Genomic DNA, 18,441 nt, shown 5'->3' with positions numbered 1-18,441 from the left:
ATTTACACATAGCAAAAAAGTGATATAAATCCAAAATACTGACTCATTAGTTCATGAATTTATCAGACACATAGTACGTTTTGTTATTGTTTCTTTATTTTTTTTAAGGATTTTTGTTGTGCCATAATTGTTGTGGTTCTTGATAGAAAAGCTCAGAACTAGGTTTTGCGTCCGCCCATAAATTTCCCCAATAATAAAGTCAATTTTACTTCGAAAATAATATCTTACCCCACGTCATTACTTTCAAAATACGGGAAATGCCTTTATCTTGCAACCACTGTTGAAATTGTTGGGGGACAGAGCTGTGAGCACATGATGTGGGGGGTATTTTTTCACACAGGTTCCTGGGCTGCTGTGCGGCTTTTATTCAAAAATCACCATTCCGGAGAACAAACTGGTCTGATCAGCAGCTCACGGGCTTTTCACAAGGAGGGCCGCCGACAGGACTGATGTTGGTAAGTGGCACGTAGGATTATCTGCGTTTGGATGGGGAACAAATGTAATAGTGATGCACATAGGCCTGTTCGGCTTGCGTTAACAGAGCTGGAGACAATGCTGGATGTGCTCCTCTGCTACAACATCAGCCCATAAACTGGATGTCAGCATGGTGCAGTCTCGATGCTTCAAATCAAGGTCGATGTGAATTGCAGCGGTAGGATAATGTTTGCATTCAGATGCTAAAAACAGCAGTGTGTAGGTGTGTGTGTGTGTGTGTGTGTGTTTGTGTGTTTGTGTGTTTGCGTGTGTGTGTGTGTGTGTGTGTGTGTGCTTGTGTGCTTGTGCAGGGCTCCATCACTGCGTGCTGTGTATATGCGCAGGATATATCCGATTATTTTATCGATATTTAAGCAGATGGGAATGCGGCGTCCACATGTGGGGAAACCACAGCAAACCACAACAAGCGATCCTGCAGCTGCGGCAAAAGTTCAGCGTAATGGGTTTATAAAATACCATCACAAATACGCCAAGGGCAGGGCGAAATGCGTGAAATCTTAAAAAATCCAACCGAGCCTTAATTACAGACAATAATGTGCCATATTGTTTTTAATTAGCTCTTCAGCACCATGGAGAGGTCATGATTAGGTCCGCGTGTTGTACTGTATTGGAGGCGATCTGATGGGGGGGGATTAGTTGTTTTTTTTTTTCTCGTAATACCATAATCTCAGTTGCATTATCATCTGATCAACGCTGTGAACGGTTGGAATTCATTGTGTTCAGTGTGTCAAATCATATCCAAAAGCTTGAGCCAAACAGTGCAATCGTACTGTTATTTTCCCCCCCAACCTCAAACTGACATGATTCATGTTTAGATGAGGGTGTTGACATGTTTAGTCTGGGCGTGTATCAGATCACTGTGTTCAATCTGAAAGCTCAAGCACATTCAGTGCTAATCAAGCGATAAAGCCTTGACTGAGAACAGTATTATCACACATCAGGGGGTGTCAGATTTAAAAGGCTTTTCAAATCATATAAAAAGAGATGAAAACAGTTTTAAGGTAGAACATTTTCAGTCTAAATCACTGCATTGAACCTCAGTAAATGTATATTTTATTTGATATTTTAAAAATGTTTCTAATGATGTATTTTAGTTGGTGTCATACATACTGTAGGGCTGCAACTAAATATTAATTTCATTATCAGTCAATTATCTTCTTTGGTCCATTGAGTGTGGAGCTGCAACAATTAATCAATTAGTTGTCTAATATTATATCAATTGCCAGCCAATTAAATAATTCATTAATCAGTTTGAGTAATTGTTTTAAGAAAAAATAACCTCAGCTTGTTAAATGTCAAAATGTTCTGGTTTCTTTATTCCTCTATGACAGTAAACTGAATATCTTTGGGTTGTGGACAAAACGAGCCATTTGAGGATATCATGATGGGCTTTGGAAAACTCTGATCAACATTTTCAACCATTTCTGACATTTTATAGACCACGCAACTTATTAATTAATCAAGAAAATACATGTCAGACAATCAAAATAAATTGTTGCCATTCTTGAATGACAGAAAATAGCTAAAAATGAAAAAATCACATTCCCCCACAGCCCAAAGTATCTGCTTTAAATTGTTTTTTTTGTCTGACCAACAGCCCAAAACTTAAAGATGTTCACGGAATTGACCTAGAAACCTAAAAGTTTGAGAGGATGGAAACAGTAATTTTAGGCAAATTTGAAAAATGGTTATCAAAATTGCTACATATTAATCGTCTGTCGGTCCACTTATCTATTAAACCACTGATAGTTTAGTAATGTATGCCTTCAATTTAGCATATACTGTTGTGGTTGTTATCTTTTTTTGGCACCTTAAATAACTAAAAAAATAAAAATACAGAGAAAAATACAAAGAAATGAGTTTTCTACCAAGGGCTGGGCAGTATATAGATATTATATTGATACTGCGATATCAGGCTAGATGTCGTTTTATATTTTGGATATTGCAATATTGTATATGTTGCCTATTCCTGGTTTTAAAGGCTGCATTATAGTAAAGTGTTGTAATTTAACTTGACCAGCTCATTATGCACACATTATTGGTAAAAAAATATTCAAATCTCATAGTGTTACCTCCAAAAGCACCAATAGACAACCTCTCAGTATCGTTGCAATATTGATATTGAGGTATTTCGTAAAAAAAACCCAACAAAAACACACTAACCACATTATACAAATGCTTCAGAGATGAATTTGTAGTAAATAAAAGTAATTATTTACACAAGAAAAACATCATATGCTGTTGGCCCGATTTACTTAAATCAGTTTTGCTGCATCATGTCTCCTATTTTGTTGAACATCAAGACAAAATTAGACAGACAACAAACAACATCATATGCTGTAGATGAAAGGACTCATATGTCGCATGTGGGTGTTAGAGTCGATGATGAGGAAGCAATAGATTTACGTACATTATTATGGCTTTAATATTTGTCCACTGTTTGGCCTTGAAGTAGGGATATTCATTTAAAGCTTGAAACAGAGACATTAGTCTGATACTGTCTCACTCCAAATTTGTGTGTAGGTGTGGAAATAAATCTTTGATCATATGTTCTTTAAATCTGGTACAGTGTGAAGTGCTTGAGAGATGCTGTGGGAGAGTGTTGTACTGTAATAACCTGCAGAGTGAACAATGGAGGAGGTTGTTCTGTAGCTGAAACAAAATCATAATGGCTAAATAATTTGTGTATTAATGGAACAGAAAGGAGGTTCATTTCTACGGTATGTTAGTTTCAGTCATGGGTGGATTATTAAATGGGCCTACTGGGCACAGGCCTATAGGGGCCCAAAGTGCCAGGGCCCCCCCTGGCTTTAACCTACAAAATGTCATTCAAAGTGACACATACCGACCTGGAAGAGGCCCGAAACAACCCCAAAGAGACACAAAACAACTACAAAGACATGCAAAACAGCTGCAAAGAGACACAAAGAGACTCATAAAGACAATAAAGGGGGCAAAACTACTACAAGGGGACAAAAAGAGACGAAAAGAACCTACAAAATGACTAAAATTTACCATTAAGAGACACAAAAAAAAATACAAAAAGATGCAGAATGAACACAATGATACACAAAACAACTACAAAGAGATGCAATACAGCTGCAGAGAGACTCATAAAGACTACCAAAAAGGGCAAAACAACCACAAGGTGATGATCAAGACACAAAAAACACCAATGTATTGACTCAAAATGACTACTTAAAGACACAAAACAACCACAAAAACATGCATGCTGACTACAAAGAGAAACAAATATATAAATATATAAATGCATAATGACTATAAAGAGGTGCTAAATAATAGCAAAGAGGCCAAACAACTATAAAGTCTGTGTGTTTTGCTTCTATGTAGGAGAGGTGGTGGGGCCTTCTGTATTATGTCTGTGTCCAGGGGCCCGTTGTCTCATAATCCAGCCTTGTTCCAGTGAGGAAATCACACATGACTTCTGCACATTCTGTTATAAAGCGTTTACTCAGTTGTTTTTATGGCTGTATTTTAAAAATGTACCGTTGAATGTATGAAGCAAAAAGTGTATCTCAAAAATCTAATTTTGGCTATCTATTTTTGTTCACAGGGCTGAGGGTGGTGGGCTCACAGGGCCAGTTATGGCTCATGGAAAAAGGTCAGGAACCATTACCAACATACTAGCTCCTAGCCCTCCAACGTGCCCCGGTTCAGGATTCCCCAAACGGAGGCAAGCGGAGCAGCGAAGTTTGGTGAAGGAGGCGTCTGAGAAACCCCTGAGTACCTTGAAGGATGACAACAACGACCAGCTGACTCCTCCTGCCCCTGCAAGCCACTTTTACATGAGTTGTGACCCGAGTCCTGAGGACATGGAGGACACCTGTTCAGAGTACGACAACGTGGGCTCTGATGTGGAGCAGGACTATGATGAGGTGCTGCATTTAAACAGAGAGGGCGTTGTGGACACCAGGTACTACAAACAGTACTCTCCTGAGGATGGAGGCTATATAAAGTATGCAGGAGGTGATAATATTAATGAGAGCGGCAGTGCTGTTGAGCAGCTCCCTCCCAGGCCTCGGCATGGCACTGAAATATGTGAGGGATCACAATCAGACGCTAAGATTCACAAGACAGGCCATCGCTTTAGGTCACATTGTGGTCCAGCTGCTGTGGATCAGGCAGAGAGGGAGGTGGAAAAGGGCCAGGAGAACAGGTTCTTCTTCAGTGACGGAGATGAGATAGAGGAGGTGCTGGATGGGGCCAAATTCATCGAGGATTTAGAGGAGACGGAGAACAGTGTTCAGAGGCCGACCAGCCTTTATCAGGACAACGAGAATGAAAGAATTAGAAAGGGAGGTGACGAAAGGGAAAGAGAAGATGACACTAAAGTCCAGAGAAACCATAATATCCCAGGAGCTGGTAAGAAGGGTGAGTCGTCTCACATAGGCTTAAAGGAGAAGGAGAGGCAGGGTAAAGGACGAGGGAGGAGGGGAGCCGGAGAGGACATGGAGCATGTTGTTTCTGGGATCAAAGGATGCTCGACCAACAGCACCGAGCAGCAGCAGCGTCCAAAGACTTCGTCAAAGGACTGCAAAAAAGCCTCCGTGCGGACCAAAGCCAGGTCTGCTTCCGGTAAGCAACATCCTCCTCCACCTCCTCGTCATTCCCATGCTCCGCCACCTGCAGACACCCAGAAGGCCCCGCCTCGCAGAGAGACTCCTCCTGTTCCCAGACCCAGTCCCCCCTCCTCTGCTAACAGCCGGGAGAGCGAACCCAGGGTTATCAAGCCATCCCTGGCTCCTCATCACACAGCGGAACAACAGAGGGAGCCTCTGGAGGAGAGGCAGAGACGGACAGAGAAACCCCAGCAGGTAAGCAGCACAAATAGGCCAGATCTTTGTTAGAGCTCGTCCCCTGTGGTTTGTTTGTTTCTGCACAATCTTCCTTCTCTGTGTCCCTGAGTGAAGGAAGATTTGAATTCAGTGGTGGATGAAGTACCTGAAAGTCTGATATCTTACCAGAACATGACTTTGGTAGAAGTTAAAGTCAACTATTAGAATATTGCTTGAGTAAAAGTCTCTACTATACTTAAGTATTTAAAGTCATTTTATGATATTTAATGCACTTAAGTATTAAAAGTAAGAATACAAGTAAAAACATTATGACAGTACAAAATACAATATGGAAGTACACAATCCAATAAAATAACAAAACAGCACCCATGGATCTGTTCCTACGATGCCTAGGGCATATGTAGTGGAGTGAAAGTATATATTTTTTTAAGAAAATGTAGAGGAATAAAAGTGAAAGTTGACAGAAATATAAAAACCCAAGTAAAGTACAGAAATTCCAATATTACTCCAAAATTTTAAGTACTTTAACAGAGTATCATACTTTGATACAATACACCACTATTTTAGCTGTATCCTTTGCAAAAAGTCTTTCTCGCCTTTTCCACAAGGTCATCATCTACACAGGCCAATAAGAAACGTATGAAGGGGAACAACACCTAAATTAAGAATTCCAATATAATATTTCCATGACCAAGAGAAATTAAATAATTTTTTCTGAAGATGATCTACTGTCTCTAAAAGCCAGAAACCACCGAAATAAATGTCAAACGTGATGTCATAGTGTATAAAGTTTGGATCTGCTTCATAGACAATGAAGGGAGCCTGAATATGTGGACCCACAGTAAAACTTTTGTAGTGTTCTCAGTGCTAAAACAGAAAATGCACCCATATATTAAGAATATTCCCCTGGGGAACAGCTCCAGACTTTAGACTTGATAATATCAGAATTTATTAATTTTATCAGGATTTGGGAGAGTTGTTCATGTTTACTGACATTGTTTGACCATGAGAATAACATGTATGAATTTAAGCGTAGTTCCCCTTTAAAACAAGGCTTGCTGAAGTTAAAACCGATGTTTGTTTATGACAGGGTGAGAAGCAAAGCACAGCTGTGATACCTGAAGATGTGCCAGAGCAGCCGAGGAGGCCTCAGGGTCCAGAGCTCGTCCCTGCAGAGGAGAGCAATGCGCCCAAGGTGAAGACTTGTTACTTAACGGAAGATATTTTGTAAAAAATGTGATGCAACTAATTTTTAATTTATAAGCATATTGTTTTTGCAAACTGATCTTTTTCTGTCTTTATAATTTCTTTTTTTGTTAGTTAGGCTTCTGTAACTGCTATAATATGGGCCAGAATATCCAAAATCATGTGGTAATTGATATGGCTGATACATCTTCTCAAGTATTATGAACTTAAAATATATCAAATTCTATCTAACTTGTTAACTTATTTCAAGAACACACAGGAAGCTGCTTCTTTCCCCAGTTTTGAGGACGGTAATTATCACTTAACATTCTTACATTTGATCATTCTTTGGAGCACATTACTATGTTTTACAATGAGAGCCTTTTTTGTTTTTTGCTGCACAGTCCCGGGTCCGTGTGAGCCAGAGGATCTTATTGATGGAATCATCTTTGCTGCTAACTACCTTGGCTGCACTCAGGTGCTGTCTGATAAAAATCCATCCAAGTCTGTGCGCATGTCCCAGGCCCATGAAGCTGTCAGTCGCATCAAGGTAATCTGCCTCTTCAGCGAGATGGTCGTTACCATCTATTTATTGGGTTTATAAATATTCAAGTCTTACTGCACGCTTTCATCCTGTGTCTGAGTCTCATAAATGTAGCAATGAATTTCAAAGAAACAGATTCGCCTTGGATCCAATAGAAATTGATTAGAAGTTGATAGTAATGCAGTAAGTAATCCAAAAGTTGCCTTTTTTAAGCTTTAAACCTTTGATACCTTTTTTCAAAAACATGGTAAGGCAACTAGCAAATTACATAATAGGTAATAGGTAATAAATTACCTAAAAATAAAAATGTAAAAAATCATTAAAAAAAACAACCCAAAATAACCGCAAGAAAGTTTTAAAAAAATAATGTTATTATTAAAATATATTATTAATATGTTTTTTTTCCTTTTTCTGTAATATTATTTAAAATATATAAAATCAAATCAAACCAATATTCTCAGGTTTCACAGGTTTCAATGATAGTAAAGAAAATGGATGGCAATCCAGGTGTTAAAGGGTTAAACTTGCAGGGAGACCTGATTCCAGTGCGTTTGCAGGTTTAAGCATTAAAATTGCTGTCTCTCGATATAACAGCAAGGGACTTGTTTAGCACTGGCAGAGGCCTGTGCTCCTAAAGTGCCTTTTACTTTGGATTTTAATGGAATGTTTGAGTGCATATGTACCTGTATTGCCAGCTGAATTATTTGTGAGGGGGAAACTATGCAGCAGAGTCATTTCTTACCACACGGTGGAGCTGTTGCATGCCTTTTTTTGCTCACCTGCCCATGTCAGTGTTTCCATGATGAGCTGAAAGTTTGCATTGTGAGGTAACAGTAAATGTCTGATTAAAATGATGTGTTATTTATTTCATAGAGCCAAGATGAAGACTCTCAAATGATGACAGAAGTGGACTTATTTATTTCCACTAAAGCTGTCAAAGTGCTGAATGCTGACACACAGGTTAGTAACTCCTTATGTGTTGAGTCCTCTCTGTGTTGAATCTATTTCCAGACCTAATGACTAATGAATGTGATTATTTTTGCTCCACCTAGGAGACAATGATGGACAGTGCCTTGCGGACCATCTCCTATATCGCAGACATTGGCAGCATTGTGGTTCTGATGGCACGCAGGCGCATGTCTCAGGCCTCATCAGAGGATTTCTCAGAATCTCCCGACTCTGCCAGCGAAGGGAAGAGTCAGTACAGGATGATCTGCTATGTCTTTGAGTCAGAGGATGTGAGTATTTGCTGCTCAACATTTTTAGTTTGGGGTTTATACTTTTTGATATTTGTTCTGTGGTCACTAAAACGCTGTGATCTCTCTCACCCTCCTGCTGTTGTCGATTGTGATAGCCTTTCTGCTGAGTAGTTTTCCCCAAACTCTCCCCTTCCCACAGGCGCAGCTCATTGCACAGTCCATCGGTCAGGCTTTTAGCGTGGCCTACAGAGAATTCCTGCGTGCCAACGGCATCAACCCCACCGACTTGAGCCAGAAACAATACAGTGACATCATCAACTCCCAGGAAATGTACCACGATGACCTCGTCCATTTCTCAAACTCAGACAACTGTAAAGAGGTGTGACATTTCTTTATTTGGCTGCAGGTGGATTGTGCGTGATGATGGATGGATTTCCCTTAACATAAATGGCTGAGCCATCTCACAAATCTTCTAAACTCCAGGATGTGACATTCAAAATGTGCCCGAAGATGATTAAGAAATGCCTTGTCATTGTTCCAGCTGTATGTGGAGAAGCAGAAAGGAGAGAGCCTCGGTGTGGTGATCGTGGAGTCTGGCTGGGGCTCCATTCTGCCCACTGTTATCATGGCCAGTATGCTGAACAGCGGCCCCGCAGCTCGCTCTGGAAAACTCAGTGTTGGCGACCAGATTATGTCCATCAATGACACCAGCCTGGTGGGGCTGCCACTTGCCACCTGTCAGGGCATCATCAAGGTACGGAGCTTCAGGCAGCTCCAGTTTCACATATTCAGTCTTCACTTAGTCTTCACTTAGATATGGAAATATTTGAATCAGGGAATGGCACTGTGGCTTACACCTAGGGGTACTCTGGAGTACTGCAGGGACTATGTGAGATTTAAAAAAAAAAATTAATCTAACCAATACCGCTCATTATTCACATTATTATTATTATACACATTATTCCTAATATGATTATACTATAATAAGTTCATAAAAACATTACATTTGAGTTTGATAGACCACATTTTTATATTCAATACACGTATTTTCAATGCAGTCATTAAGCTACAGTTGGTAATGTTTATAAAAGATAACTGTTTTTCATATTTGTTGCAACTGTCTTTATATTCGCACAGAGCTCATCCAAATATCAGCTGGGCCAGCTGTTTACATCCTATCAGCTGATGGGTTTTTTTTGCATCAGGATTAAAGAAGGGACCCATTTATAATTTTTTACTTTTCAAGATTTAAATTAGTATTGTTGTGACATCACAATGTCATAGAAGTCCTAATGACTTGTTTACTGCAAAAGTCTCAGTCTGTCTGTCAGGATTGAGCACTTTGATATTTTCACAGTATTATATAACTGGAAATCTTATAATTTTTTAGTTTTGCAGCGTGACACCTTTAAAATTAGTGTAACATGAATGTGTTTTTATGGATTTTTTTTTGGTCCAGGGTCTGAAGAACCAGGTGAAGGTAAAGCTGAGTATTGTGAGCTGCCCTCCTGTCACCACTGTCCTCATCAAGAGACCCGATCTCAAGTTCCAGCTTGGTTTCAGTGTGCAGAATGGCATTGTAAGTTTTATTATTATGAAGCATGACACTAAATTTTCAATGGAGGCTTGAAGTGAAGTGAAGCTTCTGAAGATCATCACTGTTTTTAAAGAGTAAGGGTTTTGCTGTTACATACAAAGTGTATTTTTTTCACCTCCCCAGATCTGCAGTCTGATGCGAGGCGGCATAGCAGAGCGAGGCGGAGTTCGTGTTGGACACAGAATCATTGAAATAAATGGTCAGAGTGTTGTTGCCATGGCACATGAGAAGATTGTTCAAACCCTGTCTGTCTCAGTGGGTGAGGTAAGAAGTCCTCATGCCACAAGGTGGCAATTTTCACTGATTACTGCACCTAACAAGTCACTGCACCATGCAGGTCTTTTAAAGACACACACGGATCAAATCAGTTTGTGATTAGTCCAAGGCCCAGAATATTGGATATGATACTACAGCGCACTTGAATTTAGAAACAGTTATTCCTTCACATTAGAGTATAAAACTGTGTTTAGATATTTGTCAGTCTTTACTTTATGATGAGCCAAATGAACTTAACTATATTCAGCAAAACAACCAAAATGTAACAACAGAATCTATTTTAGCTAAACTCTCTTTACTGTCTTTACCAGTCATAATCTTCCTCTCTTCTCCTTCCTCTTAACCAGAATTAGACTGAATACATTTTCTACATTTAAGTATACATAAAGATCCAGTGTGTAGGATTTACCAGGACATACTGGCAGAATTGAATATAATATAATAAATGTGTTTTCTTTAGTAATTGCCTGTAAATGAGAACTGCTGTGTTTTCTCTACCTTAGAATGAGCCATAATTCACTTTAATTATACATCATGTGGTCATACTTTAAGAAAAGGCTGTTCTGCATGATGAGTACTTTTGCTTGTATTGTAGTATCTGTCACTGTGGAACTTCTAATAAAAAAATACATTTTTTTTTAGAGTTTTGGAGACAAAAAGCTAAATAGCACCTGCTTACATGGCTAAGATTAATACAATATAAATTCACACATATGAATCAATACATTAAAAAATATATATATATTTTCATCACCCTGAAGCATGAACCAAAAAGGAATTAAATATAGCAGCTGCAGGTTGGCTGGCACAGGAACAGAAGCTCCTTTAGCGCCTTGGTCTGATTCTGTCAGCCCTTTTACTGTTAATGTTGTTTTCTGTGGAGACATAAGATATAAAAAAAAAAAAAAACACACACACACATATATATATATATATATATATATATATATATATATATATATATAGGACAGCAGTTTGTGTTACAGAGCATTCATCAAGATGGACACTTTAATTTTTCAAAATTATAGAATTTTGTACGATTCAGGAGAGACAAAGTGTACACATAAAAGGTTGGTAAAATATGTCAGGAGTGAGACTTGAGAAAAAAATAGAAAAGCAGTCAGAATAAAACAGCATAATTGGGTAATTTATCCAATACCGCCACAAAATCTCGCCATAAAGCACATGGAACCCAATGAATACATTTTTCTGAAGGCGAAAAAAGAGAAAGTTAAGTTTTACATAAATATCATTTACTATATTATCCACTCCTGTACATTTCAATGATTGGCTTCCTAAAAATCCAACAACAGACAGCAGCTTTTGCCCTGATTGGGAAAATCTGCAGGACGCTACAATCAGTCAGAATACTCAGGAACAAGATGCAGGGCTTTTCACATCAGAGGAGAACGACTGACCATCAGTTATCAGATCATGGCTCTGAAAGAATAGCATCACCATCTCCTTATTTAGGACCTCTCATCTGTTTAAGCCAACTGCCTGAATGTTATCTGTGTTATTGCAACAAGTGCCAACTGACAGTTACCTATTTTAACTAAGTTTAATTTTTCAGACAGTGATAAGCCACAAAATTACAGTTTAGCAATTTTGAAGAAACTTTCATAGTTTCTTTGCACTGAACCAAGAAATAGTGTGGCATACAAACTCTCGTAATGTATACAAACCAAAAGTGAGCTTTAAAGACTATGGGAATGGACAATAACAAGCAGATAACCAAAACACAAAGTAAAATGAAAAATTGGGTGAAGACAGGAGCGATCACTGTGGAAACAGCAGGGAGGATAACAGACAAACTGATAACAAAGGACACAGGTTTATATACACAGGGAACTAATCAGCTGGGGTAGGTAAACACAGGAGAAAGGAGGGAAACACAGGGATGGCTGACAATCAAGGTGTGACAATGGTGGAGCAAACAAGACTAAAACAAGGTGTGCAGAGAGAAGAAAGGACACAGGAAAGTGAGAACAGCTGGAGACTCCATAAGTGTTATTTCACCGGCAACTTGAAGACATTTTGCCTCTCGTCCAAAAAGCATCTTCAGTTCTGATGAACTGGAAGCGAGTTGCAGGTCTTAAACCCTTTGCTACACAGTCGTCAGGTCATATGTGGACTCTGAGTTGATTCAGAAACCATTCTTGGTCTGCACCATTTCTTACATAGTGTTTCAACAGCTTTTAACCATCTGTGTTTTTGTCTGTGTGTTTTCCTCCAATTTTTCCTAATATATTTCACCAATAAAGCCATAAAGGTGTATACTTTGTCAGTAATAGATTCAAGGTCTCTTTTGACTCTCTGGCGGCACCAAAGGGAGTAAATTAGGCCTGGGGTCAAGAGATGTGATTAGGACTGTGCCTCTATAAATGGCCCCTGAGGCTGACGGTGTAATTGTCCCTTCTCCTCTCTGCCAGATCAACATGAAGACGATGCCCGCGGTGATGTTCAGACTGCTGACAGGTCAGGAGACGCCTATCTACATATAGAGACCCTGCATGGATCAGCCCGCTGTTGTTCTGCATGTCGAAGGGACAAATGATGGACAGGTGGCTCAGTGGGATGAGGAGAATTTATTTTTCTATCATTTTATTTTCTCGGCCTCTTGTTGCAATGCTGTAAAGAACATCCGGTTCTCATTTTCAGGTTTTATCTTGAATTACATTGTCATAATGGCCTTACAATGTGAATACTCTGTCTGTAGTACTGTACGTGAGTTACTGGTGTTGAAGAGAAGTAGCTTTAAGGTCATGATTATTTTCTTATGAAGAGATAAATTAGTACATTTATTTTTTATTTAGTCATTTTTATAATGTGTATGGAGTTTAAAAAAATGTAATTCTAACTGTAAATACTTTGGATTACTCAAGGACTTGGTTGGAAAGGCCATATTACTCCTACTGTATATGCATGTTATTATGAAGAATTACAGACCAGGGATTCATTCTCAATCTGACATGATAATCTATTACAGTAAGTATTAAAAGACGATAATAATATGCTGTACAAAGGCACTGAACTATGTGTATTATGGTGATGCTGAAGGCCAAAGACACACTTTTCAAAGACATACAGTATGGGTGATCATTACCTTTACCAGAGAGTACAGTACAAGAATGTATCAAAATATACATTACTGAATGAATGTAATGTTATAAACACATTAAGAATACAATCTCACCAATGAATACTTGTTGTTTTTATTTCATTAAGATGTAACTGCAAAAAACTTACAAAAAACAAGACACAGTATATTTGCCTGAATTACAGATTAACTTATTGCATTGATCCAAGAAGTTTAATTTTTCTTGTTGTGTTTTCACGTTTTTTTTTTTATCTAAGAAATTGAGAACAAACAGTGATGGGAAGGTTATTTTTTAAATGTAATAGATTACAGATTATAAGTTACCTTAAAAAGTGGAATTAAAAAGTGTGAATATATGAATTACTTCATCAAGGTAATGTAACTTGCATTTGATTACTTTTTAGATAACTTTTTGGGCAAAATATTTTAACGTAAGCAAATAAACCTGAAAAATGTCCGGAAATAGATTATGCCAAAAGCAGGTATTTGTGCACAGTACAACAATGCAAAACAACAGGATTAATGTTTTTTTTTATCCAAAATGATATATTTGGATGTAACTGCTTTTGAATCCTCAACATTTTGATTAGTAACTGTATTTAATTACATTTTTTCTCAGCAAATGTGACCGTTTACAGTTACATTTACTCAATTTAATTAATTAATAAATAAGTAATTGAATTACAGGTAACTGGTTACCAGCTAGTTGCATGTAACTGGTTACTTCCCAACACTGCGAACAAAGGATGCTTCAGCCAATTAGCCTTTTTCATAGAACTAATTTTGGCTGGTTATAGTATTAAAAGCACAGGTGTAAAGAATGAAATTATTGATGGCTGAATGGCATTTAGCTGCTGTGATATCAGGTTCCTTGTATTGTGCATGCTGCTTCACCGTCTCTCTCGCTGGGACACTGAATGCAACACCATTGCTGGTGTTATAAGTATCACCTGTGTTTTTCCTACTATGACAAGTCAAGCTGCTCAGAAACAATGCACAAACTAAACCCCTTGCTGCTGCTGTGCAGCGTACACACATGGCAAAAGATTCTGCAGATGCTATCAAAAGGTAAGAAATATCAAACTAACAATTATTATGTCTCATCTTTCATTTCTAATGAAACGACAGACCTATAATCCTTATTGATCAGTGTATATACATGGTGTATGGATGCCATACGGCTTTATACATTGTACTCAACAACTACCGCAACATGGCAAATACAAATATTAACAATGAAATCATTTATAACACTTAAAAGGCTCACACAGATAATTCAAACAGGCATGACACACCATCTGCAACACATTCAGCAAAAAAATATCTTCAAGTAAAGTTCCCTGAGGGAAACCTGGACAGCTTTATATATGTTCCTAAAACACAGAAACAGAATGATCACAGTCAATGAGCAGCAAAGGGGGAAATAACTTCCTTACAGGTTCAGTGTGTACGATTAAAGGGGATTTAGCGGCATCTAGTGGTGAGGACTGCTGATAGCAACCAGCTGAAACTTCTCCAGGTTAGAATTCCTTCAGTGTTCATTTTTTAGAGGTTTTAAGGCGGAGCAGAATTATTCGTAGATGTCTCTTTCTCTCCAAAACAAGCTGACCAGTAATTTCAAATGGTAAAGACACGGATTAAAGCAGTTTTATGTAAAAAAAAAAAAAATGGAGGGGCTGCCAAATATGAAGGTCAATGTGAAAACATGAAAGAGCAATATTTGGTTTGTCGAAACATGGTGCTGCAACATGGTGAACTCTGTGGACCCACTCCCCATGTGGATACAGATGACTTTTTCTAAGGTAACGAAAACATTATGATTCTCATTTTGAGGTGATTATAGACTTAAGAAAACGTTATTATTATATGATATTCATTTTTTGCCAACATGTCCCCCTAAATTCTACACAGTGAACCTTTAAAGGTGGGCATAACATTGCAGCACTCAGGATTCAGGGCATACATGCAGTGGTGGCCATGATAGCGGCGATTCATTTCAGTTTAATCTTGCATCCTTTTTAATACTGCATTGGTCAAAGGGCTGAATATGTATTTGGAATCAGTAAATGTAAATCAAAGGCAAATTTTCCAGCAAAGTCATAAAAGAGCAATGAATAATGAATTCACTGGTATAAATGAATGACTAATCCATCACTGTATTAGCCTGTGAGTGTTGTAAACTTACCGCTGTGACTTTTGATGTCAGAGGTGAAACTGTCACTCCGTCAAGAAAAACTGAATTCAGGTATCCCCTCCCATCAGAAACATCTTCGTCCTCATAACTGTCAGCACCAACACTGAATGCCTCTTTCATCTTCTCTGGTATAAAATAGTTCAGCGTCACCACCAGAATCCCGAGGACAATGCACATCACACCTAAGAAACACATCAGTTAGTAAAAATCACCAGCTTTTAACCCCTTGAAACCAGGGCAAATTACCCTGATATCTTTAAAAAAATATGGAAAGTAGGCAACAGCAACTTAAAAAGAAATGACCCAGAAATTAGCAGGAAATTAAATGAGCTGGGGGGAACAAAGCACTTAAAAATTCAAATAATTCTATTATTAGAAAAATTCAAATATATAATACGATTATTAATTAATTTCAATTCATTGTTTTTTTTTCCCAACTTTATTAAAAAATATATAAATCAAATTTCTTTCAATTTGTTGGACATTTCTTTTCTATGGATTCAAGAGAAAAGAGAGGTGATGTTTATCCAGGTTTCAAAGGGTAAACAGCTGCTAAAGCTGACGTTATAAAACCTATGAAATGAATGTGCGGTATCTTTACCTGTAGCCAGGGCTAGCCAGAATGAATGGCTGTAGTTAGTTTCAAAGGAGTCAGTGCCGATTGAGAAAACACACTGTGGCACGTTCATGATGGTGGAGAAGGACGCCATGGAGAAGAAGATGAAGGCTGCAGTGGCCACCATCATGTACCCGGCATACAGGATGACCGGCATGGAAAAGAGGATATTGGTGAGCAACCAGCAGCAAAAGGCCGTCCTGTGAAAGTGTACAAACATTGTCATTTATGCTACATTTAACTGAAATAGACAACTTTAAACTGTGAGCAGTTATTTATTGTTACCAGAGGGTTGCAGAGGCGTATCGTCCAGAGTATCTGTACTGAAAGATGAGTCCACATGGGCTGCTCAGGGTGAATTTCTCAGCGATATACAGGATGGGGTTGGGTAAACCTTTTTCCAGAGCTTCCTCATACTCTTCTTCAATAGTGTCATGCCAGGTGAACATTTCATTGTAGTCAATGGTCTCATTGAACTGTACAACAGGATTCCCTGAGATAAAAAAAAAGTCAAAATTATGCAACTAAAATACACATAGGGCACAAAATGATGTGAAATTAGGGGTTGACAGATTATCGGCCTGGCTGATTATCGGGGCCGATATTTGGTATTTTAGGAAAGACCTGTATCAGCATTTTATCTGAAAGATTGCCGATAAAATTCATTAATTAAAAAGTACAAAGAAAGTGTCAGCCTGGAAGGAACTTTTACTTTATAAAACCTCAGGGAACTATTTTCATTCATTCATTTTTTATTCTTACCTGACTTTATAGAAAAAGTTGCTGGGAAGTTTCTGATTAAGCATTTGCCAAAGGCATTTAAATGTTCTGTGTTGAAGTTTGTTATGTTACAAATTCTAAATATTGACAAAGATTTTAATTGTCATTGTAAATGCATATCAGTTCCAACTATCGGTTATTGGTCTTATTAACTGCAAATATTTGGTATCAGCCCTGACAAAACCAATATCAGTTGACCCCTGTAGTGTAGTTTTTACTTTTTTGAACATAAATATAGAGCGAACATCCTTATAAAGACCCAAGTTGGTCATAGCATTAAAACTGCCAGCGTACTTGTGTATTGTTGATATATCTGCACGCAACAGCAGCCACAGTGACTCACCCTTCAGTGTCACATTAATGCCGTACAGTCCAACATGCAAGCCGATGTCAGCGTTAACCACTGCGTTGCTGAAAGACTTGTAGGTGGCATTAGTGGTCATTCTGGCCTCGGCCCAGTCGTTGGTAAAGTTGAGCGCTGCAGAGAAAGGACACAGAGGTGAGTGATGTTGGCGGTAAAAGGAAAACCTGAGACTTATTCAACGATGACGATAAGAATATTAAACTCACCAACTATCACTACGCCTATGAACAAGCTGATGATTATTCTGAGCAGCCAGAACAGCCTCTGATTGGAAGGGAGAGAGCAGAATAAAAATAATGTCAGGTGCATTGAAAAAAAATATCCAAAGAATACACAAGCACACAAGTTTGGTTTTTTTGGGGTTTTTTTTTGCAGTGAGTAATAGTTTATCTGATGCTTTGTACTCACCGATTTCCCTCGTATCCCTGGCAGAATGAGAAGAAGACTGATGGCTAGCACAAGGAAGACCAGAATAATGGTGAGCAAGCGGCCGTTGAAGATGAAGGAGGTCCTTTGTAGAGGGTAGAATGGGTAAATGTCATCGTATAAAGTCATCTTAGCTCCTGAGCTGAGACTAGACAGCGCAACAGAGAAGACAGTGTTAGTGGAGAGCTTCTCAGTTTCCTTCAGATGCAGAGATAGCAGCTCTTGTTCCTTACAGTGGATGTACTGCTGTGAAACAATGCAAATGATTTAACACAACCATGTCTGACTCATTTGTATCATCTATCGTTCTCTGGCACTTTGCATCTTTACTGCAAAGAAAATGAATGCATCTGTATGATACACAAAGACATGCAATTCTATAGAAAACCCCTTAGGTCAGTATAATGGCAATTGGTGCTCTGGATTTAAGTAAAAGATTCCAATAAAAGCAATCAGAGAAAATCTGAAAGATCGCTCTCACCTGAAAGTTGAAATACAACAAGCTGAAGTGGAAGAGGACTGAAGTGTGAATGTTGATGGAACATACACTTCTTTTATACTGTCGGTCTCCCTTTGTGTCACAGAGGAGGAGGATACATTAACTGGAATGCTGTGAGGGGAAAAAAAGAGGTGTGATCCAGAGGCAAGACCATTCCCATTTGGGCAACACAGGTCACATGCAGTTTGTGAAAAGCTGTGCAACACATGTTGGCTTTAGTATTGCACCATCCCTCAAGCTGCACCTGTGCCCCTGCACCACTTCTGCCCTGCATTTCAGCCTCTACAGCAGGTAAAACTCTACTGTTTCATCTCCAACTATCAAATACAAGGTGATACAGGCAGCAGGA

At 38.6% G+C, this 18,441-nt stretch overlaps 2 protein-coding genes across 3 annotated transcripts; one reads left to right on the top strand and one right to left on the bottom strand.

The window, feature by feature from the left end:
• Positions 1–300: 300 nt before the first annotated feature.
• On the top strand, positions 301–13,824 carry apba2a (amyloid beta precursor protein binding family A member 2a). Of its 2 annotated transcripts, none has more exons than XM_042496495.2 (12): positions 301–455; positions 4,070–5,330; positions 6,403–6,507; positions 6,769–6,808; positions 6,902–7,047; positions 7,915–8,001; positions 8,094–8,279; positions 8,440–8,619; positions 8,782–8,994; positions 9,700–9,819; positions 9,961–10,101; positions 12,546–13,824. In XM_042496495.2, exons 2-12 carry the CDS (start codon positions 4,101–4,103, stop codon positions 12,615–12,617), a joined length of 2,520 nt encoding a protein of 839 aa, XP_042352429.2. In that variant the 5' UTR covers positions 301–455; positions 4,070–4,100; the 3' UTR covers positions 12,618–13,824. The 2 variants fall into 2 exon arrangements, with proteins under 2 accessions (XP_042352429.2, XP_087936597.1); XM_088080471.1 differs by lacking the exon at positions 301–455 and adding an exon at positions 520–652.
• duoxa (dual oxidase maturation factor) lies at positions 13,313–18,198 on the bottom strand. The gene is made up of 8 exons (XM_042496013.2): positions 18,075–18,198; positions 17,576–17,741; positions 17,374–17,431; positions 17,147–17,281; positions 16,309–16,516; positions 16,009–16,223; positions 15,399–15,589; positions 13,313–14,586 (listed from the first exon to the last, which is right to left on the bottom strand). Exons 2-8 carry the CDS (start codon positions 17,720–17,722, stop codon positions 14,575–14,577), a joined length of 966 nt encoding a protein of 321 aa, XP_042351947.1. The 5' UTR covers positions 17,723–17,741; positions 18,075–18,198; the 3' UTR covers positions 13,313–14,574.
• Positions 18,199–18,441: the final 243 nt, after the last annotated feature.

Source organism: Plectropomus leopardus, chromosome 7 (assembly GCF_026936395.1).
Source record: "Plectropomus leopardus strain MGB_pleo_1.0 chromosome 7, ASM2693639v1, whole genome shotgun sequence".
NCBI classification, from domain to species: Eukaryota; Metazoa; Chordata; class Actinopteri; order Perciformes; family Serranidae; genus Plectropomus; species Plectropomus leopardus.
Note: the sequence above shows the minus strand (reverse complement) of the source record. Positions and strands in the feature narration are given on the sequence as shown.

Excerpts from the sequence above, each read along its gene's own strand:
- duoxa (XM_042496013.2), bottom strand. The coding sequence starts at position 17,722 with ATGACTTTATACGATGACATTTACCCATTCTACCCTCTACAAAGGACC. Across the intron at positions 17,282-17,373 it reads CATAGGCGTAGTGATAGTTG|CGCTCAACTTTACCAACGAC; the intron begins GTGAGTTTAATA and ends CTTTCTCTGCAG. Across the intron at positions 15,590-16,008 it reads CTGGCTAGCCCTGGCTACAG|GTGTGATGTGCATTGTCCTC; the intron begins GTAAAGATACCG and ends TGTGTTTCTTAG.
- apba2a (XM_088080471.1), top strand. The coding sequence starts at position 597 with ATGTCAGCATGGTGCAGTCTCGATGCTTCAAATCAAGGTCGATGTGAA. Across the intron at positions 8,280-8,439 it reads ATGTCTTTGAGTCAGAGGAT|GCGCAGCTCATTGCACAGTC; the intron begins GTGAGTATTTGC and ends CCCTTCCCACAG. Across the intron at positions 10,102-12,545 it reads TGTCTGTCTCAGTGGGTGAG|ATCAACATGAAGACGATGCC; the intron begins GTAAGAAGTCCT and ends CCTCTCTGCCAG.